General features: G+C 40.6%; 1 protein-coding gene across 3 annotated transcripts in view; it reads left to right on the top strand.

The window, feature by feature from the left end:
* Positions 1 to 21,432, top strand: part of GALK2 (galactokinase 2) — a 117,444-nt gene that overhangs the window by 76,424 nt on the left and 19,588 nt on the right. For all 3 annotated transcript variants that reach the window (XM_069460165.1, XM_069460169.1, XM_069460159.1), the window contains one exon: positions 8,463 to 8,673. In XM_069460165.1, coding sequence (XP_069316266.1) covers positions 8,463 to 8,673 — 211 coding nt within the window. The remainder of the gene's footprint in view (positions 1 to 8,462; positions 8,674 to 21,432) is intronic.

Here is a 21,432-nt window from a genome sequence, read left to right as displayed (position 1 = left end):
AGTAGTGCAGTAAACTTTTCCATATCAAGGGTTTAGTGAACTCTTTTTTCCTTTAGGACACACTTCCTCTTTCAGGAGATGGAAGACATTAGTGTTTTATTTGTTTGAGGGCCTACTCTTGCTGACCTTTTTTCTTGAGGATGATGAGTAAGTGTGGCCTTCCAAAGGAGACCTCAAACATACACAACATTGTTTTCAAAGTTTTATCACGAAATTAGGTATCCTCTACCACTGCGGCCCCCCCCACCCCCAGGCTGCTGACCAGTGCCAGTCCGTGGCCTGTTAGGAACTGGGCTGCACAGCAGGAAGTGAGCAGCAGGCAAGTGAGCAAGCAAAGCTTCATCTGTATTTACAGCCACTCCCCATCTGCTTGCATCACCGCATAACCTCTGCCTCCTGTCACATCAGCATTGACATTAGATTCTCATAGGAGCTTGAACCCTACTGTAAACTGCACATGCAAGGATCTAGGTTGCGTGCTTCTTATGAGAATCCAAAGCCTGATGATCTGAGGTGGAACTGAGGCAATGATGCTAGTGCTGGGGAGCAGCTGCAAACACAGATTATCATTAGCAGAGAGGTTTGACTGCACAATAAATGTGATGCACTTGAATCATCCGAAAACCAACCCCGTCCAGCCTCCGTGGAAAAATTATCTTCCATGAAACGGGTCCCTGGTGTCTAAAAGGTTGGGGACTGCTGCTACCAGATCCGTAGGTGAGCTGAAATAATTATGAGACATGTAAATGGGTTCACGTTGTGACTACTGTCCTCCAAAGATGCAAGAAGAAAATGAGCAATAAAATTGTGGTGCTGAACCTCTAGAGTAAAAGTTATTGGGATGTAGGAATGTCTTTTGAGAGTTAACTAGAAAGGGGGCATCTCTTTTGGAAGCAGTAGTAGCTGAGGATCTTAATCCACTCCAGAACCTCCTGTTCTTGAGGATGTTTTCTGGGTTTAACTGCATAACTCCATATGCATTTTAGAGGTACTTTGGTCAGCAAAATTGGCATCTGAATTCGGCTTTTTGCCACACACTCCTCCCAATTGACGTAGATAAAACACATTGTTTTAAATACTCTGAATTTTTCTCTTTTAAAATGTGGAAGTAAGAAAAGTGAAAGACTTTATCAAGATGGAGAATGTTTTCTAAATCATGTTGCTGCAAATCACTAAAATCCAAGGTCTGTACAAAAAGGAAATGAAGATAAAACTGCTAATATGGGCTCCACTCACAGATGTTGATGTTAGAAATACGCTTTTGCTTAGAGTTATAAGCTGGAATTCTACTAAGCATATTTTCCTTGCAATATGGTTCCATTCTTCCATTTTTGGCAACATGTGAATAAATATAATTTTTGTTTGAAAATGGTCTCATTAAATAAGGAAATAAACACCCATGTAAAAAGGTAAAAAAGCTTATCTCAATCTGGACAAACTTTCTGTTTTAAAGCAATAATAACGAAGTGTCAGTTAGACAATGGCTAATCAGGATAGTTTTGAAAATAAGAGTAGTTAGAGCTCCACATGGCAAAGTTGTAATGAATAACATTCATTTTTCCTCTTCTTCTATACTTCCAAGATGCTTTTTTTCGAAAATGAGTACCTTTTGTATCTAGTTAGCACAGGGAAGCACACTGAACCAACAAAGACAATTTTTCATTGTTTTGCTTTAATGTTAACAGTTTCATCTATTCTCAAGTTTCCTTTCTCTCTCTGTCTCTCTATCTCTGTCTCTCCACCAGTTTTAAAAAACTAATTGATGCAGAAGTCATTAAAAGAGTCTTGTGAGCATTTGAACTAAAATTAAAAATATTTAAATGCAAACTCAATAGAGATTTATAATTACTACTTGTATAAATGATACTTTTAAGTGAAGCACATTTTTATGTTTTTAAATTAACAAAGTGGCCAGGGATCTTTAGTGGGCATGATTTTTCATATTTTACACGTATTTAGTGGCTTAAACATTTCCAGAAATGTTTTATGTCTACAAAGAGAGTATCCCTTAATTATATTGAGGAATAAAATGTGTGCTGCCCATAATAAGTATTATGGGAAGTCAAGTAGGGAAGAGAAATTATACTGTTCCTTTTTGCATACCCTGAGCTCCTTGTGGCCACATGTGAAGCCGTGTAGGAGAGAGAGATTCATGTGGTCCTTTGACATTTAAAGGGACATTTCCAGTGATTCTTTACAAGGCCTGTCTGGTCAGGAGCCGTCAGTCACCTAGCTTTTCAGTTCCTGTCGCTTACCAGTTGATATGAAACTTGTTCCTTGGTGACAGAATGTGAGGAAACGTTGGCATAATAGTTTCAGGATTTTGGCAGTTTCCTTGAATTTGAACAGAAAAAAACCAAATACCCAAAAATGCAGCCAGTTTTACTCAGCCTGTTGATTTAGTAGAACATTGTTGGCAGGGAGGGGAAACTTCCCCTTCAACCTGGAAGATTTGCTGAAAGATCAACTCACAATAAGGCGGATTAATAAAAGAAAGAGATTTGTTTACCATCATGGGGAGAATCACAGAGTGATTACCCAGTATCCTAATGGGGTCCAGAAATTTATAAATCCTCATTTTAGAGGGGAAGGGGAAAAGAGAAATATAAGTAATTCTGTTTTGGAGCAATAAATGGTTACTACGGAGAATGAATAGCTACTTGGAAGAATGAATGTATTGGGGCAGGGAGGAACAAATTGACTTGTGATTCTTTTTGGAAATTAAATTAACCTGAGACACAGGTATTATATTCAACTTCATTTAGTCCAGGTCTGGTTGCATTCTTGATTTTATTTCCTGTGATATATTGAGATAACAGGGAAGGAAAGTCAATTGTTTTTGATGGGTTTGGTTTTTTTAATGAAGGAAGAGGGAAAGCCCCTTCCAAGGCCTGTTGATCTCTAAGGGCTCTTAATTGAAAATACTCTTTATACCAAGGAGTCATATTTTGGGGTAAATTTCCTGAGGTCCTTCACCATGGAGAGTTCAGAGAATGGTGAGTCCAAGCTGCATGGCAGACGACATACGTACTGGGGAATAATAAGGGTGATTGTCTAGTAGAACCAGATTGTGGCAGGGCCTTCAGTATTGTGCTAAGTCTCACCCAGGCTTGGTCCTGGGAGCAGTGGGCAGCCTTAGTGTTGTTAGCAAGGTATTTTAGAAATATTAATCTGGCTGCAAGAATATCTGCCTTGGTTGAAGAGTAGTGGGTCCTAGAGTATCAGTGAGGATGGGAGAGATGAGAGAAGCTATGGCTGGACCTAGTAAAGGGTTGGGTTCAAGGCTCTCTCTGATTGGGTTTCTGTTTTCCTTTTGGCATACACATCATTACTTTGAGGAATTTTTCCTTGACTACCCCCTCGCCTGTTAGGTTTAGGTTAAAAGCTATTTTATACGCTTTAACCATGTCCTGTAATTTTCAGTTATAGCACTTTATCGCAATTGGATTAAATTCTTTACTGTATAATTTTTATTTACCATCTGTCTCTTCTGGTGGGCTGTGAGTGCCATGTGGTCGGGAGTCATGTGTGCCTCACTCACTGCTGTCAGCCGGGGGCCTGGGAAGTAGCAGGTTCTCAGCAGTCACTCATTGCATGCAGATGTGCTGAATGAGGGAAAAGAGTTGTTAAGGGCTGCAGTTTCAAGCTGAAATGATGGGCGGAAGATATAGTGCTGTCACCGTTAGGTTTGGGGAAGGTAGGATGGTAGGTCTCTGGAAAGTGGGAGGTGATGAAAATTCCTCATGGAATTTTCTTATAAGTAGTTGGGAATTTCATCTTGGAATGTATCTCATGGCTAGGGCTATAGCCTTAAGGTGTATTTGTTTTGAGATAATAGTTGAAACCAAGAGCTGAATTCAGTGTGCTGAGGGAAAGAATGTGGCAAGAGAAGATCAAAAGGCCAGGGATAAGCTTGGAAGATGGCTTCAGTTAAATACGGAAAGGAGAAAGGTAAGTCATAGAAGGCAATGGGATAAGGAGCAGAGAGGTGAGAGGGAAACCAGGAAAACTGAGTGCTACAGAAGTAAATACAGCAGGGAATGTGAAGGCGGATACCGAAGAGTGTCAGAAGCCACTGATTCATGAAAGATGAAGATGACTGAGAAAAGACCAACGGCCTTGGAAGTGGTGTCTGGAGATGAAGAAGGACGTTTGGGAGGCCACATTCAATAGAGTGGTTACTGAGAGCCTGAAAGCAGTGAGGATGGCCACCAGTTCTAGGTGTTAGACAGTGAAAGGGAGAAATGAAGAGTGGTTGCTTTAGGATAAGGCATTTTTGGATAGAAAACATCTGTATATGATGTAAGGCATAGGAAAAGGTGCCATGTAGGAGAGAACTAGCTAGACAGGCAGGAGAATGTTGGGAGGGAAGGGAACTTGATCCTCCTAGAGTGCCTCTTCTGGACCAGGCAAGGTGCGAGGTGTTTTTATTATCATCTTATTTAATATTCACAACATCTGGTGAAGTAGCCATGAGTGCCTCACTTTACATACTGGGAACTTCAGGCCAAGGTTTGCTGTGACTTGTTTTAAGTGAGTTGAAGAGTCCAGCTCTGCCTTCGCCTCTGCTCTTTTCATCGTGCCCTTTAGGAGGTGGGCACGAGTGGGATCCAGAGCACACACTTGGGGTTGCCTTGGAGAAAAGAGAGGCTGGGCTGGGAGTTCAGGGGGGATTGTAGTAGGCCCAGTCCACACAGTCAGGTTTATTCTGTGGCCTTAAAACTAACATGGAGAATGTGACAATGGGGATGACTAAGACTGGGGAAGGCTGACGTGGAGAATGCTGTGGAATACTGGGGAAGGGCTTTATGTAGTTGGGAGAGGGGCGAGGGGACAATAAACAAAAAAAAGTATCCACAATCAAAGCAGCTCTAAATGATCCCATTTATGTCAAACTGTATGTGCGGAGGTGTGTATCAATAAATGTATATTAACAGAATGGTTATCAAAATGGTGGTTGGTGATTAGCTCATTGAGATGAATACAGATGATTTTATTTATTTCAGTTTTTTGTGTACTTCAAATTTTTATCTGTTTGAAATTTGTACGTGTCACAAATCAAATTTTTATAAATGTGATTTATGTCCCATATGTTATTGTAAACGCAGCTGCTTTTGTTTTGTGGAAAACAACTTGTTGAATGAATTTTTCCTCAGAGAAGGGATTAGAAATTTTTCTGTTTGGTGACCTGGTAAGGAGAAGATGGTGCTTTTGCCATCGACATGTTAATACCAGCAAATGCAATGAGAAAGTCAAAGAGAGGTTGATTCTGACAGGCTCCTGAGTTGAGGTTCATATCTTAGCAATCTCCCTACCATACCCTTTTACTGGAAGCCCCAGCGAGCCTTGGACCAAGAGCTTTTTCTGGCTGTAGCAGATGGCTTAGTATTTTTTTGTGTGTCTGGGACAACCTGAAAGTGCTAGGATGTTAATACCCTTGAGAGCACCCTCAACCAATGAGGACTGGGAGGGAGTGGGTAAGTACTCCGGCTTCCTTGCCCTTAGGTAGGACACATCTGAGGTTTATGCATACAGGTGTCAAAGGGCCCAGCAGGCCCAGCCTCACCTGTTCTCATCAGTGCACCTCGTACTGGCTTCTCTTCCTGTCTCACTTTCCACTCCTCTACCTGTGCTTCTTGGGATCACCCTTCCCCCCGATTCTTGCCCTCAAATTCTTGCTTCTGAGGGAAACCAACCTAAGACAGAGTCCTAGCATTATTTATTTAGTGCCTCTTTCCATGACTGTGGACAAAGCACTTGTTGCCTGCTTTCTTGTCGACAGAGCATGGAGCAGAGCTCAGGAACCTCCCAGAAATGGTAACTGATAGGAATACTTAATGTTTGCCATGGTAGAAAGAAAATGGTGGATGTTGACAAAGAGCTGCTTTCTCTTATTTCCCCACCCTGCTCTACTGAGTGAAGAAATTGTGACGAAATAACCCACAGCCCTGACTCATAGCCCTGCTTCACAAATGTGCAGTAGGCTAGTCACCAGGGCCACAAGTGCCAAATTCCTCCCAGAAGTTCTGTCTTTGAGCAACAGTGATCTATCTTACCCACCCATTTCCCTCATCTGCAAGTCATCCTTCTGTGTCCTAGGCCAAATTTCGAAGGGCTTAAGAGTCTTTCCTATTTTACTCCCTCAGAGTAGTGCAATTCAGCAGCTCACGGCTGTGCAGCTGTCATTGAGGGCATGTGGTAGATTTCATCCTTAATCGAAATACCCACCAAATTGGCTGTGTGGACCCTCCAGCTGGGGGCTGAATGACAACTGGGCTCACAGCAAACAGGGATGTTGCTGGCGTGAATGTGAACTTTTCGTGTGTGAGTGCCTTGGTCTGCAGAAGATGAGCATGTAGGGAGGCTGCTTTTGAAAACCGAATCCTGTGTTCTGCAGGCATCCCTTGCTGATTTTCTCCACACACGTATCACTGGCCCAGTTTTCTTGGATTGAGGACCTAGGCAGTGTGACTGGTTCAAGTGAGGGTGGGGATGGGAACTTGGAGATCATTGTTGACTGAAAGGTTCTTAGAAAGATCCCCCCTCTCATCACTTGGGGGCATTTCTCTGATGTTTTTCCTTTTTCTTATTTTTCAGAAGGAACCTATCTGTCCAAGTGTTTTAAAATCACTGGAGTGTTCACTTCTAGCACAAATCTTAGTTTGTGCTTGGAAAGACACTTCTAAGATTTGAGTGGTGATTTGAACTTAGATGAATAGCTCGACATAGGTATTATCCCCACCTCATTGAGAATGTGGCTTTGGGCAAGCAAGCAAGAGTGATAAGCCCTGCACTCAATTTCCAGCTCTGTTGTTCACTTAGTTAAGTGACTTTGGACAAGTCACTCACTCTCATCTCTTAAATAGAGTAATAATACCTATCTTATAAGGTTGTTGAAGATTGTAAGAAATAAAAAGCTTATTTCAAGCCATACTGCACTATTATTTTTTTTAGATTCATTGCTTATCTCAGTTGGATTCTGGATATGTGTTGCCAGAAAGCATTGTTGTTTGTACATCATTGACTTTAGCTCTTTTTCCATGTAAAATAAATACATTGTATATTTATTCTTTTGTATTATGTATGTCTTTGTAAGTTTTCACAAATTATTTTTGGTATACATTGGAATATAAAGCAAGAAGGAATGAATTAGATGAATGAACGAGTGGGTCAATCTGTGGAGCTATCAACCCAGCGCTGCTAATAAACACTAAATATGCTAAGCAGACAAGGTCAGAAGAAAGGTCTTAGCCTGTGTTCTTGTTTTAAAAATGAAACCATGCTCTGTGAAATAATTGAACAGAAAAACATAATTCTATTGTCTTTTTTCCCAGTTCTGCCTTAAAATCATTAACTCCTTTCAAATATATGAGCTAGGATTTTAAAATCAGGATTAATGAATGTAAGAACTTCTGTTATGAACATTCTTCAGAAGTGAGTGGCCCTGACCAAAGTACAATAGTCTTTTGGTAAACCCTGTTTCCTGTTGAAAAAAAAGAAAATCAAATCATTGACATAAAAGAAGAATAAATCTGATGCACATTTACTTGAAGACTAATGTCCCCTTCTGTTGCTTATTTCTTTTTGCTGTTTCAACTGTTTGAACCTGTTGTCCTTACACCCAGGCCATGAATTTTATAAACCTCAGGGTGAGAGAAATATTAACTGTTTTGATTGTCACCTGCTCCAAAGGACTCGGTTGTTTGGAGAGAATGAGAGAAACATTCTGGATTGAGGTTCCCATGAGTGGACCTGGTTACAAAGATTTGGTTTGTATTTAACTTTCTCCATCAGATTGAGGGGTGCTTTAGGATGCAACTAGGAGCCAAACTCTTTTTCTTGAGAGTGGAGAAATGTACAGCTCTACTACTGCCTCCAGTGACTTAATGAAATGTTTTTCCATAAGGTTACCAATGAGGTTTTCATTTAAAATCTGGGACTTTACTCCAAATGCCCAGATACTTAAATTCATTAACCGTTTTCGAAGAGGCATATAGTAAACAGGAAGTGTGCTAATGAAATTGGGCATACAGTATCCATCTCAGGATCCAGGTCACATGGGATTTGAGTCATTTTCTCTAGACTTTCTAGAGAGGGATGTAGTAGGAATGAATCAAATAGGGATAAAAGAATGAAATAGCCCTGAGGGAAAATGGTGACAGGCCAAAAAAAAATCAGTGTGGGATTAGTTGTGTGTATGTGTGTGTGTGTGTCTTCAGACAAATACATAACTTGTCTGTGAGTGTTACACAAGCATGTTTAATTCCAAACATCTGAACCCAGTATGCATTTTCAAGCAATGGTAGGAAATTTAGATAGATTGAATGGACAAAAAACAAACAAATAAACAAAAAAAAACAAAAAAAACAAAAAACTAGCTTAAAGTTGAATCTGGCTAATTAAAATAGTACATATCAAATTCTGAAATGAAAACTGACCATTATCTTGGTTTGAACTTGCAGCTCCTGGCTAAGCACAAAAGCTTGCAATGGGACAAAGTACTGCGGCTGGAGGAGGTGCAGGCAAAACTAGGGGTTAGTCTGGAAGAAATGCTGTTGGTCACAGAGGATGCCCTTCATTCTGAACCCTATAGCCCCGAGGAGATCTGCGCATGTCTGGGAATTAGCCTGGAAGAATTTCGCACCCAAATCCTGAGTCCAAACACTAAAGATGGTAAGTCTGCCAGAGAAAGGAAGGGTATGGGTTTTTCCCCGAGTCACAGCTGTAAGGTTTGCAACTTCCCCGTGGATCTTACTGATTTTAAAGCACATTTGAGGGACTTTGAAAACTGTCTGTGTTTTGGCAAACTTAATTATCTGTATTCTTAGCTTCATAAATTCATTTATTCATTCTTTCATCAATCTTCTGAATAGGCAAAGGTGAATAAGACATGATTTTTGCCTTCAAGAAGTTTATAATTCAATAAGTGTGTCTTTTTTAATCTTATTTTTTTCCATTTCCATTTTTCTGGTTGTTATATTACTTATATAAAGAAGTCTAGGTTAGAGCAGTGCTCATAACTGCTGTGAAACAATACTCTGAACACTAGAAAGTCTCCACTGCACAGGTTGAAACTTGTGACCCACTTTAATGCGGAAGCTTATTTCTCTTTGCCTGCTGCTTTCAAGTAATTTTGTGTTTATACTGATAGCACTAGAAACTGAGATGAAGGCCAGATAAACGTCGGAGGCACAGGACGGAGCCTTGCGTGGCTGTTCCTCTTAGAGTAGAGGTGGTCTGTTTGTGGGAAGTCAGTACCGCGGGCGAGGACATCTAGTTAAGATTCTGTCATTAGGGTGGGATCATGGAGGGTGAGAGCTCGACACAAAAATAAGCCTCGGGGCCCCATTTCCATCTCATTCAGTTCAGTTCTACAGCTGGTTACTGGGTGCCTACTGTGGATTTGCTTGCAAAGTAATACCTTAGAGGCTGCGACTGCTGACACTTAGGGATAAGACAAGGGAATCATTTGAGGGCAGGGCTTTGGTTTGTGACATTGTCAGATCCAATTTAATTTGATGAACATTGATTGAGTCTCTAGAACTATGATGAGCAAGCTATGGCCTACTGGCCAAATAAGGCCTGTCACATGTGTTTTTTAAAATAAACTGTTACTATTAACAGAAGACAGCCATGTATTGGCTATGGCTGCTTTTGCACTATAGCAAAAATTGAGTAGTTGTGACAGAGACTGAACAGCCTCACAAAACCTAAATATTACTCTCTAGCCCTTTGCTGAAATAGTGCACTGACTCCTACTCCAAAAGGCAACAAACCAAAGTTTATGTCAGTTTTACCATAAAAAGGCATAACAGGAACACTCCCCTTAAAGGAGTAATCTGTGTAACGTGCTAAGAACAGTGCTGGGTCATGGAGAGTGAGGAGTGTGGTAGTGGAGGCATGCTTGGGTCTAGGGAGACCAGAAAGGAAAGAAGTCAAAGCCAGCTTTACTAAGGAGACAGCAACCAGCCAAAAGTTAAATAATAAATATTTCCGAGGTAGACAAGCCATCAGAAAGAATTTCAGGCAGACAAAACAGCAGAGACAGAGGCAGAAAGGAGTGAGAGATTCTGTGTCCAGAAAACTACAGATAGTTGCTTATTTCTTAAAAATAATGTTCGTAGTGGAGAGTGATACAGTGTCAGGCTGAGGTTGTAGACGGGCCCAGACCACCAAAGGCCTTGTTAAATACTTTGTATGTGTGTGTGTGTCTGTGTGTGTGTCTGGGGGGGTGTGTGTGTGTGCGTTTTATAGGTAATGGGGGCGTTAATAATATTTATTGAAAGAAGAAGTTGGGTAGAGAATTGGATAGGGGGAGCTTCCAGGGCACTGGCTCTTTTCTTCTGACCTAAGACATTGTCTGATTTCTTAAATTCAGCAAATATGTATTGACTTCTCTGGACTGGGTATCACGCTGGGTGGTAGAATACAGGGATAAACAGGACATGGTCTCAGCTGTAGAGTGACTTAATGTCTAATGGGGGAGAGTGCCAGACAGTAATCACAGTGAATAATACCTGCTGTGAGAAAGGTAAATACCAAGAGCTCTCAGAGTACGGAGTAGAGAGTTGCTAAGTGCCCGAAGAAGGTGGCTCAATTTTGAGATAGATCCTGAAAGAAAGCTATGGACTTCCCATATTGAGAGGGTGACTGGCCGTTCCAGGCAGAGTGGAACCTGAGTGAAGATGTACAGACACAAGGAGTAGTGTATTGGGGAGCATGTGCCAAGAGGTCTTGTGTGTAGTATGAGTCAGACAACAAAAAGACTGCTGAAAGGGATGTCAATGAGGAGACTATTGCTCAAATCTACACCAAATAGCAAAAGCCTGAGGTAGGGGATTGTTGGTGGATGGCTCAACTGCTACATTCTCAAGACTGTAAAGGAGAATTCAGTTGGAACTGGCCATTGCCTGTGTCCAGGAAGGAAGAAAGGGAGGGAGAGAGGAAGGTAGGAAAGAAGAAAAATAGAAGATAAGTCCAAGGTATGGATAACTGGGAAAGTTAGGAAATTATAGTTTGGGAAATGATTTTGGGGTCAAGATGATGAATTCATTTATAACCTTCAGAGGCTCACCATCACCTAATTGCCCAAACTCAACATGTTAAGTTCTTTCTCAGTTTGGCCTTCACTCTGTTCTGTCCTGTCTCCCTTTCGAGCCCATACATGCCACGTGGGCAATGTTGCCTGATGGTTCCATTTGCTAAGTGGAAGCTTGGTCTTGCCTCTGGAATTTTAATCCTAAACACGACTGCCCTTTTCTGACTGGATTTCTCCCTTTTCTGAAATTTATTTTCTACCTATCTCAAAAACTCAATATAATTCTTATTTTTTCTTTATACTTCTTAACCCACATCCTACTCTCTTTCCCTGTATCCATAGTCCTTTCTTTCTGCATCTGCCTATCTTTCCTCCCCATCATCCTTTAGCATTTTCTGGAATAAGTTAATTTCCCAAAATATCTTGGAAAATACAAAGGATAACGTATTGCTATATGTATATATTTAAGTTTCTTTTCCCCTGAAGAATAATGAAGTTACTGTTTTTGTAAAAATGATACATACTTCATCTTACCTCTTTAAAATAACTACTCTATAGCTCCATGTGCATAACGTTCAATAATTTATTTATATTTTGTTTGCACTGAATAAATCTATGGTAAATGAATGAATCTACTTTGTCATTGTATTGTCCTCAAAAAGTACCCTTTTTCTGCTATTGGAATAAATAAGTTTTTTTTAAAAAAACTATGAGCATAAATTCTGGAGTCTCCTAGATTAATGTCGTTTGAGGAATGTGGCGCTACACTTCAGTTGTATTAGTGGGAGGCAAAGGTGACAAATGCTCGCAGCAGAGGACTCGGGAGGGTGCTACCATCCCTTTATTCCGGGTGCCTACACTTTAACATGCTTAATTTTGACTAGAACTAATTTTCCCATCATGGAAATCCATGCATTTCTCAAAAGGATGTTGATTCTTTATGCTCTCTTTTTGCCAGAATTACTTTATTTACCTGAATATGATTATGAGTTGTAAAATGTTGACCTTGAGGTGACAGTGTAGGAAGAGATAGTTACAATCAAACGGCAGCTTGTAGCTTCTGCTAAACCAGCCAGTCAGACTCCTAAAGGCCCATGTGCAATTGTTATTTTCTCTTTACAAATTTCTAATAATTAGATTCATAAATGTTCAGAGGCCATGAAAATTAAACATACACACACAAAGCAAAATCCTCAGATCCTTTAGATGTTTCAAATGGCTACAAAGCATTACTAGGAACTGGCTAGGAATAGTTTAAGGGTTATTTGCCAGGCCTGGCCCACAGGTAGGAATTGTTTGAGTGTCTGGCTTAGTGATCTGGAATCCTGGAGGGTCTGGGGCTAGCCAGAGCTGGGAGGAGTGTTTCCCAAGATGTGACCCAAGAGGAAAATGTGAAGCTGTGGTCAGAGCCAGGAGAGATGGGCACATGAGGTTAAGCATAGGAGATAAGCATGGGACACACACTGGAGGACAGAGGAATCCACGAGGAACTAAATGGAAAACTAAGGTAGAGAATGGTTCAGGTGGTTTGGATTCTAGTATTAAAAAGGGAGAATTTATTGGGAGCATTTCTTTTGAGAGTGCCCAGACTGTGCTCTGGGTTGGGGTGGCCCCTCTGCTTAGTTGCACTGTGCTGGGCTGGACAAAAATGTCATCATTTGGATTATCAACTTTGCTTGTGAGCATGTGCTGACAAAGTGCTAGCCAGTTGCCGACTTATTTGTTTGGATCCTGTGATCTCCAAAGTTATGTGTGATAATCATAGCTTTTTTTTTTTTTTTTTTTTTGACAGAGTCTTGCTCTGTTGCCTGGGCTAGAGTGCTGTGGCATTAGCCTAGCTCACAGCAACCTCAAACTCCTAGGCTCAAGCAATCTTCCTGCCTCAGCCTCCCGAGTAGCTGGGACTACAGGCATGTGCCACCATGCCCGGCTAATTTTTTCTATATATTTTTAGTTGTCCAGCTAATTTCTTTCTATTTTTAGTAGAAATGGGGTCTCACTCTTGCTCAGGCTGGTCTTGAACTCCTGACCTTGAGCGATCCTCCCACCTCGGCCTCCCAGAGTGCTAGGATTACAGGCGTGAGCCACTGCGCCCAGCCAATCATAGCTTTTGATATAGTACAGGACACTGGTGTAGATTGCTCCTTAGGAAGAAATCTAGAGTCAACAGTAAATAAGTAAAAACAAAACGACTTGTTATTTTCTTTATGATTCACATATTACTCTTCACACACATCATCTAATTTTAATCTCACAACAACCCTAGGCACATGGTTATTTTCATTTCACAGATGAGGAAACTCAGCTGAGAGAGTTTAGTGATTTGTCAAGACCACATCAGTAGTATGAACTAGAGCCAGACCCCAAACCCTAGTCTTCTGACTTAATCCAATACTTTTTTTTTTGTTGTTGAGACAGAGTCTCACTTTGTTGCCCAGGCTAGAGTGAGTGCCGTGGTGTCAGCTTAGCTCACAGCAACCTCAGACTCCTCGGCTTAAGTGATCCTACTGCCTCAGCCTCCCGAGTAGCTGGGACTACAGGCATGCGCCACTATGCCCGGCTAATTTTTTCTATATTGATTTTTAGTTGTCCATATAATGTCTTTCTATTTTTAGTAGAGACGGGGTCTCGCTCTTGCTCAGGCTGGTCTCGAACTCCTGACCTCGAGCAATCCACCCGCCTCGGCCTCCCAGAGTGCTAGGATTACAGGCGTGAGCCACCGCGCCCGGCCTAATCCAATACTTTTTAAAAAAAATCTTGGCATACTTATAAACTGGCCTTAGTAATCCTGTATCAAGTAAGGGAGGTGATATCTAATCTTGATTTTGGTTGGCTCTGATTTTTTCTTAGACTGCAGAGTGGTGATGAAGCTGGGTTACATTGTGGACAGAGTTTGCTTTTGGCTATTTCTCATTCTCATGCTTTGGCCTTAAAAGAGGTAAGACCCTGTGGCATGCGGAAGCTTGCTTTATTTAAGGAACATCTAAACTTGGCCATAATGTGCCTGAGCTGTTGAGTTATGGAAGAGCCCGAGAAGTGCTATGGAATTTTCACATTTGATAAAAATGTGCTTCTCATGATTATCTTGGTTAAGTCTCAGAAAAATTGTTTGTTTTTATCTAATGGAAAAGTATAAAGGTACCCCACCATATAAAAAGTGTCCGTTGTTCAGTTATTTAAATTCCAACTACGTGTTCTCAGATATCAAGAAAAATGATTTTAAAATAGCTTGTAAGATATGAGCAGGTTCTATGATCTCAACAGGTTCAGTCATTCTTGTAAGAATTTTGGAAGAAAAGTTTTCTGTAAAAGCTAGAGGAAATTGTAGTCCTTTGTAGAATTTACAGATATTGGTTGAACAGAAATCTTTAAAATCTGCAGGACAGACTTCTAATGATAAAGCCAAATAAAATTCGTCCTTTCGTTTTGTCTATTGTTTTCATTTTTTCAAGATGAAATAAATTAATAGATTGTTATGAAATAAATTGTAAAAGAACAAATCAAATAATAGCTATTTTTGTTATGCATAAAAGATACCATGCTTTAAGTTGTTTTGGAAGTCAAGTCTGGGGAAAATTTTCTTTCATTTAGTTGTTTTTCCTTTCCCACTCTGCCTGGTCTCTTCTTTTTGCCCCTCGGTTTCTGTTGACTCCTCAGCTTTCTGGCCATGGGGGACAGGTTCATGCCAAGAGTAAAGGTACCTACCTTGTTTTCTAGGAAGAAATGGGCTGAACTGTTATCTCAGATAACCTGGGAATGGTGCCTCCTTCCTGGGTTTTCCACTTGCTCTTTCAGATGTGTGTGTGATATATCCTATTCTTTGGTTCCCCTCCCCTCTTGAGGACTAAAAATGACTGTGAACATACCTTATTAAGTACAATTTTTAAAGATATAGCATCTTAAAACCTTTAACTTGTGTAGGAATAGCCCAGGACCAGTGTGTAGGAATCACACGCTGATGTGTGTTGTGTATTGGTTAGTATCTAAGCCATTGGTGGGTAGCTCGGCCCTCACTGTCTCCCTCATCCCACAAGGCTAATGGTGGCCATGGTTCTGGCTCCTGAGGCCAGCAGGTCAGTAACAACATACATGAGCTGCAATGGCACCAGATGGCCCTACGTAAAAAATGTATGTCTCTCGTTATTCTTAGTGTGTTTATTTGCCCATTCCTCCTGTATGAGCCTGGTTCCTGACCCTCCCAGCTATCTTCACCCCAGCTGCCTTGGCATCACTGCCCCCTTGGGCTCCTCAGCTCCGACCACCACAATGGTCCAGCCCTGCTGATCTCCTTGGCTCTGACCTGCAGTTCGTGGACACGTCCTCAGCCCCAGCTGCTTCTTTGGCTCTAGCCTTGCTGGTCTTGCCATTCATGGCTGCCTCAAGGGAAGGGAAGGGAAGAAAAGGAAAGGAGAATTTATAATTTATAAATTTGTAAATATGTTTTTTTAAGCCTAAGGATACGTTACTCAGTATTCTCTTTGCTTGAATTTATCATGGATGTATCTCTATCTTCTGAGAGGTGAAATTAACAGTGTCATCTGTGAAGTTGTTGGCCACTCTGCTTTGAGTGGAATGAGGCTTCTGCAGACATCAGGACAGCCGATGTCTCACTGACTACTCTGTAACTGCTTTGCTCATTTAGAAGCATCTTCTATAGGGAAGGCTCTTCTATATCATCATCTGCCTAAGAGGCCAACATCTTGCTATCCTATTTCCCTTTTTTTGCTACTTTTCCTATCGTTTTCACATTTTTTAGGTTTCCATATAAGTAAATGTTTTCTTTGTCTACAAAGCAGCTTTTCTCATAGTTAAATTTCTTTATTTTGGTCACAGTGATTCTCTCCTATATTGGTATGTTCAAACTGATTGTACTTCAGTAATAAACAATTCCAAACTCTCAGTGGCTTGACCTAGCAAAAGTTTATTTCTTGCTCACTTTGCATATCCAAAACAAGTCAGCAAAGGGGTCCATTCTTCTAAGACACTAGGGGACCTAGATTCAGGGGGGCTCTATCTCAATACATTTGTCTACAATCACCGTGGCCAGAAGAAAGGAATGTTGCTAATTGCTCACTGGAGCTTAATACCTTCCAAGGAGTGACCAGCATCACCCCTATTCTCATTTGATTGTTCAAAGCAAGTCACATGTATGCGATGAGCTTCAAAGCAAGTGGGGAAGTGCAGTCTTACGTGTGAGGAGAACTGTAATATTTGGAAACAGCCCTAACGACAACTATACTTCCCTGTGCTACGTAGTTATGAGTCTCATCCCATCAAATCTTGGTGATAACAATGAAAACCAATTTACTTTCTCATATAAAAATAAGAAGTTGAGATTTCTTTCCAGCTATCTGGGATAATGAATATTGTTCATAACCAAATTCCAAGTTATTTGCACGTAAGAATTAGACAAATATACTGTGACCTCTTTGTACGTTGCATGTTTTTCTCACACTGGCATTTTTTTTTCTACACTTGTTCTGGGGAAAGCCTTATTAGTCCTGGCAGCTTGTCACTTTCTTCCCTGTCTTGTAGAGTTCAGTCTCTTTTCCGGAGCTTGTCACTCTAATATCTAGGGCATGGTCCAAGAAAACATCTCCTTCTGTTTGATATTAGTTGTTAACTTCCTAGCCTTCTTTCTTTTTCAAAGTGCTTAGCTTCAGGTGGAAGAATGTTGCCTAATAAGAACTTACACTGGAAATTATATACCACTTCCTATCCACTGTGCAATTTGTTTCCATGTGAGTCAGCAGAATTGTGTAACTATGAATGGATCTAGTGGCTTTTAGCAGGTTATTGCCAAATATCAATAGCAATGACAACAAAAATAATGATCCGTTGTATCTGTATAGACACTAGTAGTTTTAACCATATGAGATCTCATTTAATCATCATTCATGCTGTAGGTTTCAGATGAAAATATGACAGGTTAGCACTCACAGGGCAGAGATGTTACAGAGTTTTTAATAACAAGTTTGAGGAAGATGGTTTCTCATTTTGTCTTTAGGAAGGATTAGAGTGGGAAAGACCACAAAGATTAATACCCTTAATCCATTAGAACCTCTCTAATGTTGGGAAACATTTATTTTGTCAATGGACATTCTGTCACTGTTTCATCAGTGGGACAGCAAAAAACCAGGGACCACCTACGTAGGAAAGTAATATAATTTAGTCTTTTAATGAGAAGTTATAAAATGTTCTAAGAAGAAGGAATATAAAATTGTCCTTAATTAACACAAGAAATGACAAGATATTTGCCTCATTTCTGTATATTAGCCTTCTAAGGGAAAGATGACAGAGAGGATGAAGAGCAAAAGGGAAAGAGTCGTGAACAAAGAAAAGGGGTAAAAGAATCTGATAACGGGAGAGCTTGCTTATGAAAAAGCATAGAAACACAAATATAGAGAAATCACAAACAAACACACACCTGCGTGCTTTCACGTCCCACCTTCGTCCCCAAAGAGCCACGTAAACGTATTTGTAATCATAGAGTGCTATGAAATAGCAGCACCCTCATTCATCCTTCCAGGATGTTGCCGGTTATATTATACACACCCTGAGAGCAGGAACATCTCATTAGGAACATTTTTATCTTCTTAATGCTACCCTGCATTTTAGAAAGTTCAGGTATGGTGTAGGTGTATTGTCTTTCAGTACTTGCCATGAGGAAATTCAGAGCAGGGCCACATCCAGCACGTGAATCAGAGCTCCCTCACTTTCAGTCACCCCTGGTCCAGTGCCCAGGTCACTGTTCCTGGTCTGGTCCAGTGCATGCCTTTCCAGAGCAAACTCGGGACGGCAGCCTATGTGATCTCATTGGGTCTTTTTACATGGCAGATAACATAGCTTCAACACTTGTTTAAACTGTTGCTATGATCTGTTTAACTACTACTTTTTCATCAAATTGGGGAACAAATGAGTAATATAAGTAAATGGAAGTAGATTTTTATTTCTTTGTTCAACAAACAGTTAATTGAGGGCCACCTATTTAAGCACTGTTCTAAGACCTGTGCGTTAGCAATCACTAAAGCCAGCATAATTTTTGCTCTTATTTAATTTAGCATTTTGGGGGAAAACAAAAATAAAATCATTACTAAAGTGTTCTGATAGAAATATACTATTTATTTTACAGACAAGTAGTGAAATATTTTCATCCCATTTTATTCCCTTACATTTTTTCCCCATAATTCAATTCATAGAAGAAAGCTAAGGAATCATCCCCTTTTAGGTAAAAATACCAGGGCAGACCAGCTCTAGGCAAGCGTGACCATTGTTTCCCATAGTCCTTTCAGCTCTGCATTGACCAAGATCCAACTTCCTAGGATCCTCTTCAAATGATTTGAGATTGTTTCCTCTTCTTACTTTTTCCAAGAACAAAGTTTGAAGGAAGTTCTGGGAAGTTAGTGGGAAGTATTAATAGTTGCCTCAAGAAGGAGAGGGAGACACAAAAATGTGGCTTATCCAGGGGGCAGCTTTAGATTCTTCCCTTGCTGATGATAGGATGGGACCATTAGGTTCTAAGGGGGCTGTAAAGATGAAGAGGGCACAGTCCCTGCCTTCCTAAAGCAATGTATGACAACTATAATTAGGAAGGAACACAGAGTATTGAAAGAGGTGTGCAGAGGTTGAGGGTATGGATACCTCTGACTGTCATGCTCTTGGAGAGCTTCATGAAAGAGATGGCATCCAGGCTGATACTGAAAGAGATGTGGGCATTGCAGATCATTCTGGGTAGGATGCTGGTGCTGGGCCTTCACTCACGGACCGTCCATGCTGCCAGTGGACAGGCAACAGTGGCGCAAGGCATCTCAAGTCAGGGGTCGAGGGTGGTGGCCCAACCACACCACAAGAGGTAGGAAGGGATTGACTGCATTCAGGGGACTCTTGATGCATCTTGATCAGTTTGAATGTGGGGCATTCATTTGTTGGACGATGGACAAATATGCTAAATTTAGATGCAATGAAATATTCAAGAATGCTACAATCAAAATGGTGATTCGAGAAGCTTATTGTGGCAGCTGTGTACAGGTTGATTAGAGGTTAGAGGGAGACCAGTTAGAAGCAAGTGCAATTGTTCAGACATGGGATGATAAGAATCTAAACTAGGAAGGTAGAATGTAGAATGAAAGGAAGGGAGTGATGGGCTTTGTCTTGTATTGTGAATCATCCTGGAGTTATTCACAGGAGCTTCATATATTGCCAGAGCGTAAAATGCAGGTGAGAGTGACTACAATGGAGCAAGGCAAAAGTTTCAAAATCAGAGGAGTAAAATTTATTATGGAACAGACAGTGGTGGCTTTTGTTACTTTTGCTACTTCTCTGAGAAAGAGAAACCGTAAATATATGGGATGCTGTTATCCTTCATAAACAAAATGGCATTATTCTGTGGATTTAAAAATATTTACAAATGCCTCTCGGAATATTGTTTTCCATGGATTAATGTGATTTATGTTGAAAGTGCATACATTAAATATATTGTTTTCAACAGTGCTTTTGCTTTAAAAAGCAGGTAAAGATTATTTTCCCTTTAAATGTAAAAAAATGTTAATTTAATTTAATCTTCACAGCATGGGAATGGGATACTAATGTGGCTGAAAACAGCAGTTTATTTTTTGTGGGTTTGACCATTTCAGAAGCTTTACATTTATGAAAAATATTATTACGAGGAAAATAAATTTGAAACCACACTCTAATTTCAATGAGGATTGTGTAGTGTTTTTCCATCATACTGCTCAAATACTCCAAAGAGTCTATGCCTCAGAGCAGGGACTTATAACTCTGCTGCATAGGAAAACAGAGGAGTCCATAGTGGATTCTGAAGTGGTTTTCCCCATCTACCTCTGGATTGCTGTCCTTGGAAACAAACTCTTGGTGTAGTCCAGTGGAGCGTTCTGTTTGTGGGGAAATTGGCCAGTAGCATATGGTTACATGATTGTGCACAGGCAGCTAAAGCTACAAGTGCTTTCAACCCCTCACCCAAACAGTGCAAATGTATTTTGGAGTATGAATCTTAGAAAGATTTATTATACACTTACATGATAAAGATTTCTGATTCTCTCAGACCAGCATATTTATTTATTTTTTTTGATTAATCATCCTGGAATGAAGTCTTCATCGAAGGCTAAGTCTGATTCCCCAAATTTTTATCACTTTTTAGCTTATTAGTTAAAAACCAATGCTCTGCATTCTTCCATATTCTTAAACCTTTATGTAGTTTGGTGATAAGAGGCTACATGGAGAACACTGCACTGAGAATGAAGGACACGCCAGTCCAGCTCTCCGTTGCATTCGTCAGACTGACTTCCAGAACTGCATTCAGTCCTGGGAAGTGCCCTTTAAGAAGGGCACACACAGGCTAAAGTGCAGTCAGAGGAATAAATAGATGAAGGAGACTTGAAATCTGATCATATAAGGGAAGCTAGGTGGTTGGTCTGGAAAGGAGAAGACTCAAAAGCTAATAGAGTTGTGGTATTTCACTGCTGCGGGGGTAGGTGGCAGGTGCCATGGTCATGGCTTCCTAGCAGAGGGCTTGTTTCCCATCTAGAGGAACTCTGCTGTGCGTATGCTGCGGACAGGGAGAGTCTTGTTGCTAAAGACAGGATTTCATTCCTTTTTATTACTGAATAGTGTTCCACTGTGTATATAGACCACATTTTCTTTACCCATTCATCTGTTGATGGGCATTTAGGCCGGTTGAGTCCATATCTTAGCTACTATGAATACTGATGAGAGTGCAGATATTTCAATATGCTGGTATCTTTTCCTTTGGATAGATACTCAGTTGTGGGACTGCTGAATCATATGGTAGTTCCATTTTTAGTAGCATTTCCTCTGTGTTCTCTTTTAGCAGTTTTATAGTTTTGGGTCTTCCATTTAAGTCTTTAATACATTTTGTGTTGATTTTTGTATATGGTGAGAGATGGGAATCTACTTTCTGCACAGGGATATCCAGTTTTCCCAGCACCATTTATCGAAGAGGGTGTCTTTTCCTCAGTCTGACTGGAATTCTTAACAGGATCCAATGATAGCTTTATGGGCTCTGTGTGTCCATTGTATTATGTGCAGTAGTTTGGATATTCGTCCATTCACATGGGGCAGAGGTCCATGGATTTTTATTTAATTCTTAAAGGGTTCCATAACCCTAAAAAAGCCAAGAACCACTTACCAATAGGATACAATTTAAATGCCTTAGCATGACATACAAGGACTTCATGATATGGCCTCTGCCTACCACTTCATTTTTCTCTTCCATAGTGTTCCCTGCTGCTTCTGTTTCTTCATCCTCTTTTCATGCTCCAGTCAGTCATATCAGAGTACTATGGGTTCTCTAAAAGCACCTCATGTTTTTCAGTGTCCACGTCTTTGCTCCTGATGTTCTTTCTGCTTTAAGTTCC

This window comes from Eulemur rufifrons, chromosome 2 (genome assembly GCF_041146395.1).
Source record: "Eulemur rufifrons isolate Redbay chromosome 2, OSU_ERuf_1, whole genome shotgun sequence".
Classification (NCBI taxonomy): Eukaryota; Metazoa; Chordata; class Mammalia; order Primates; family Lemuridae; genus Eulemur; species Eulemur rufifrons.
This window is presented reverse-complemented; position numbering and strand designations above follow the sequence as displayed.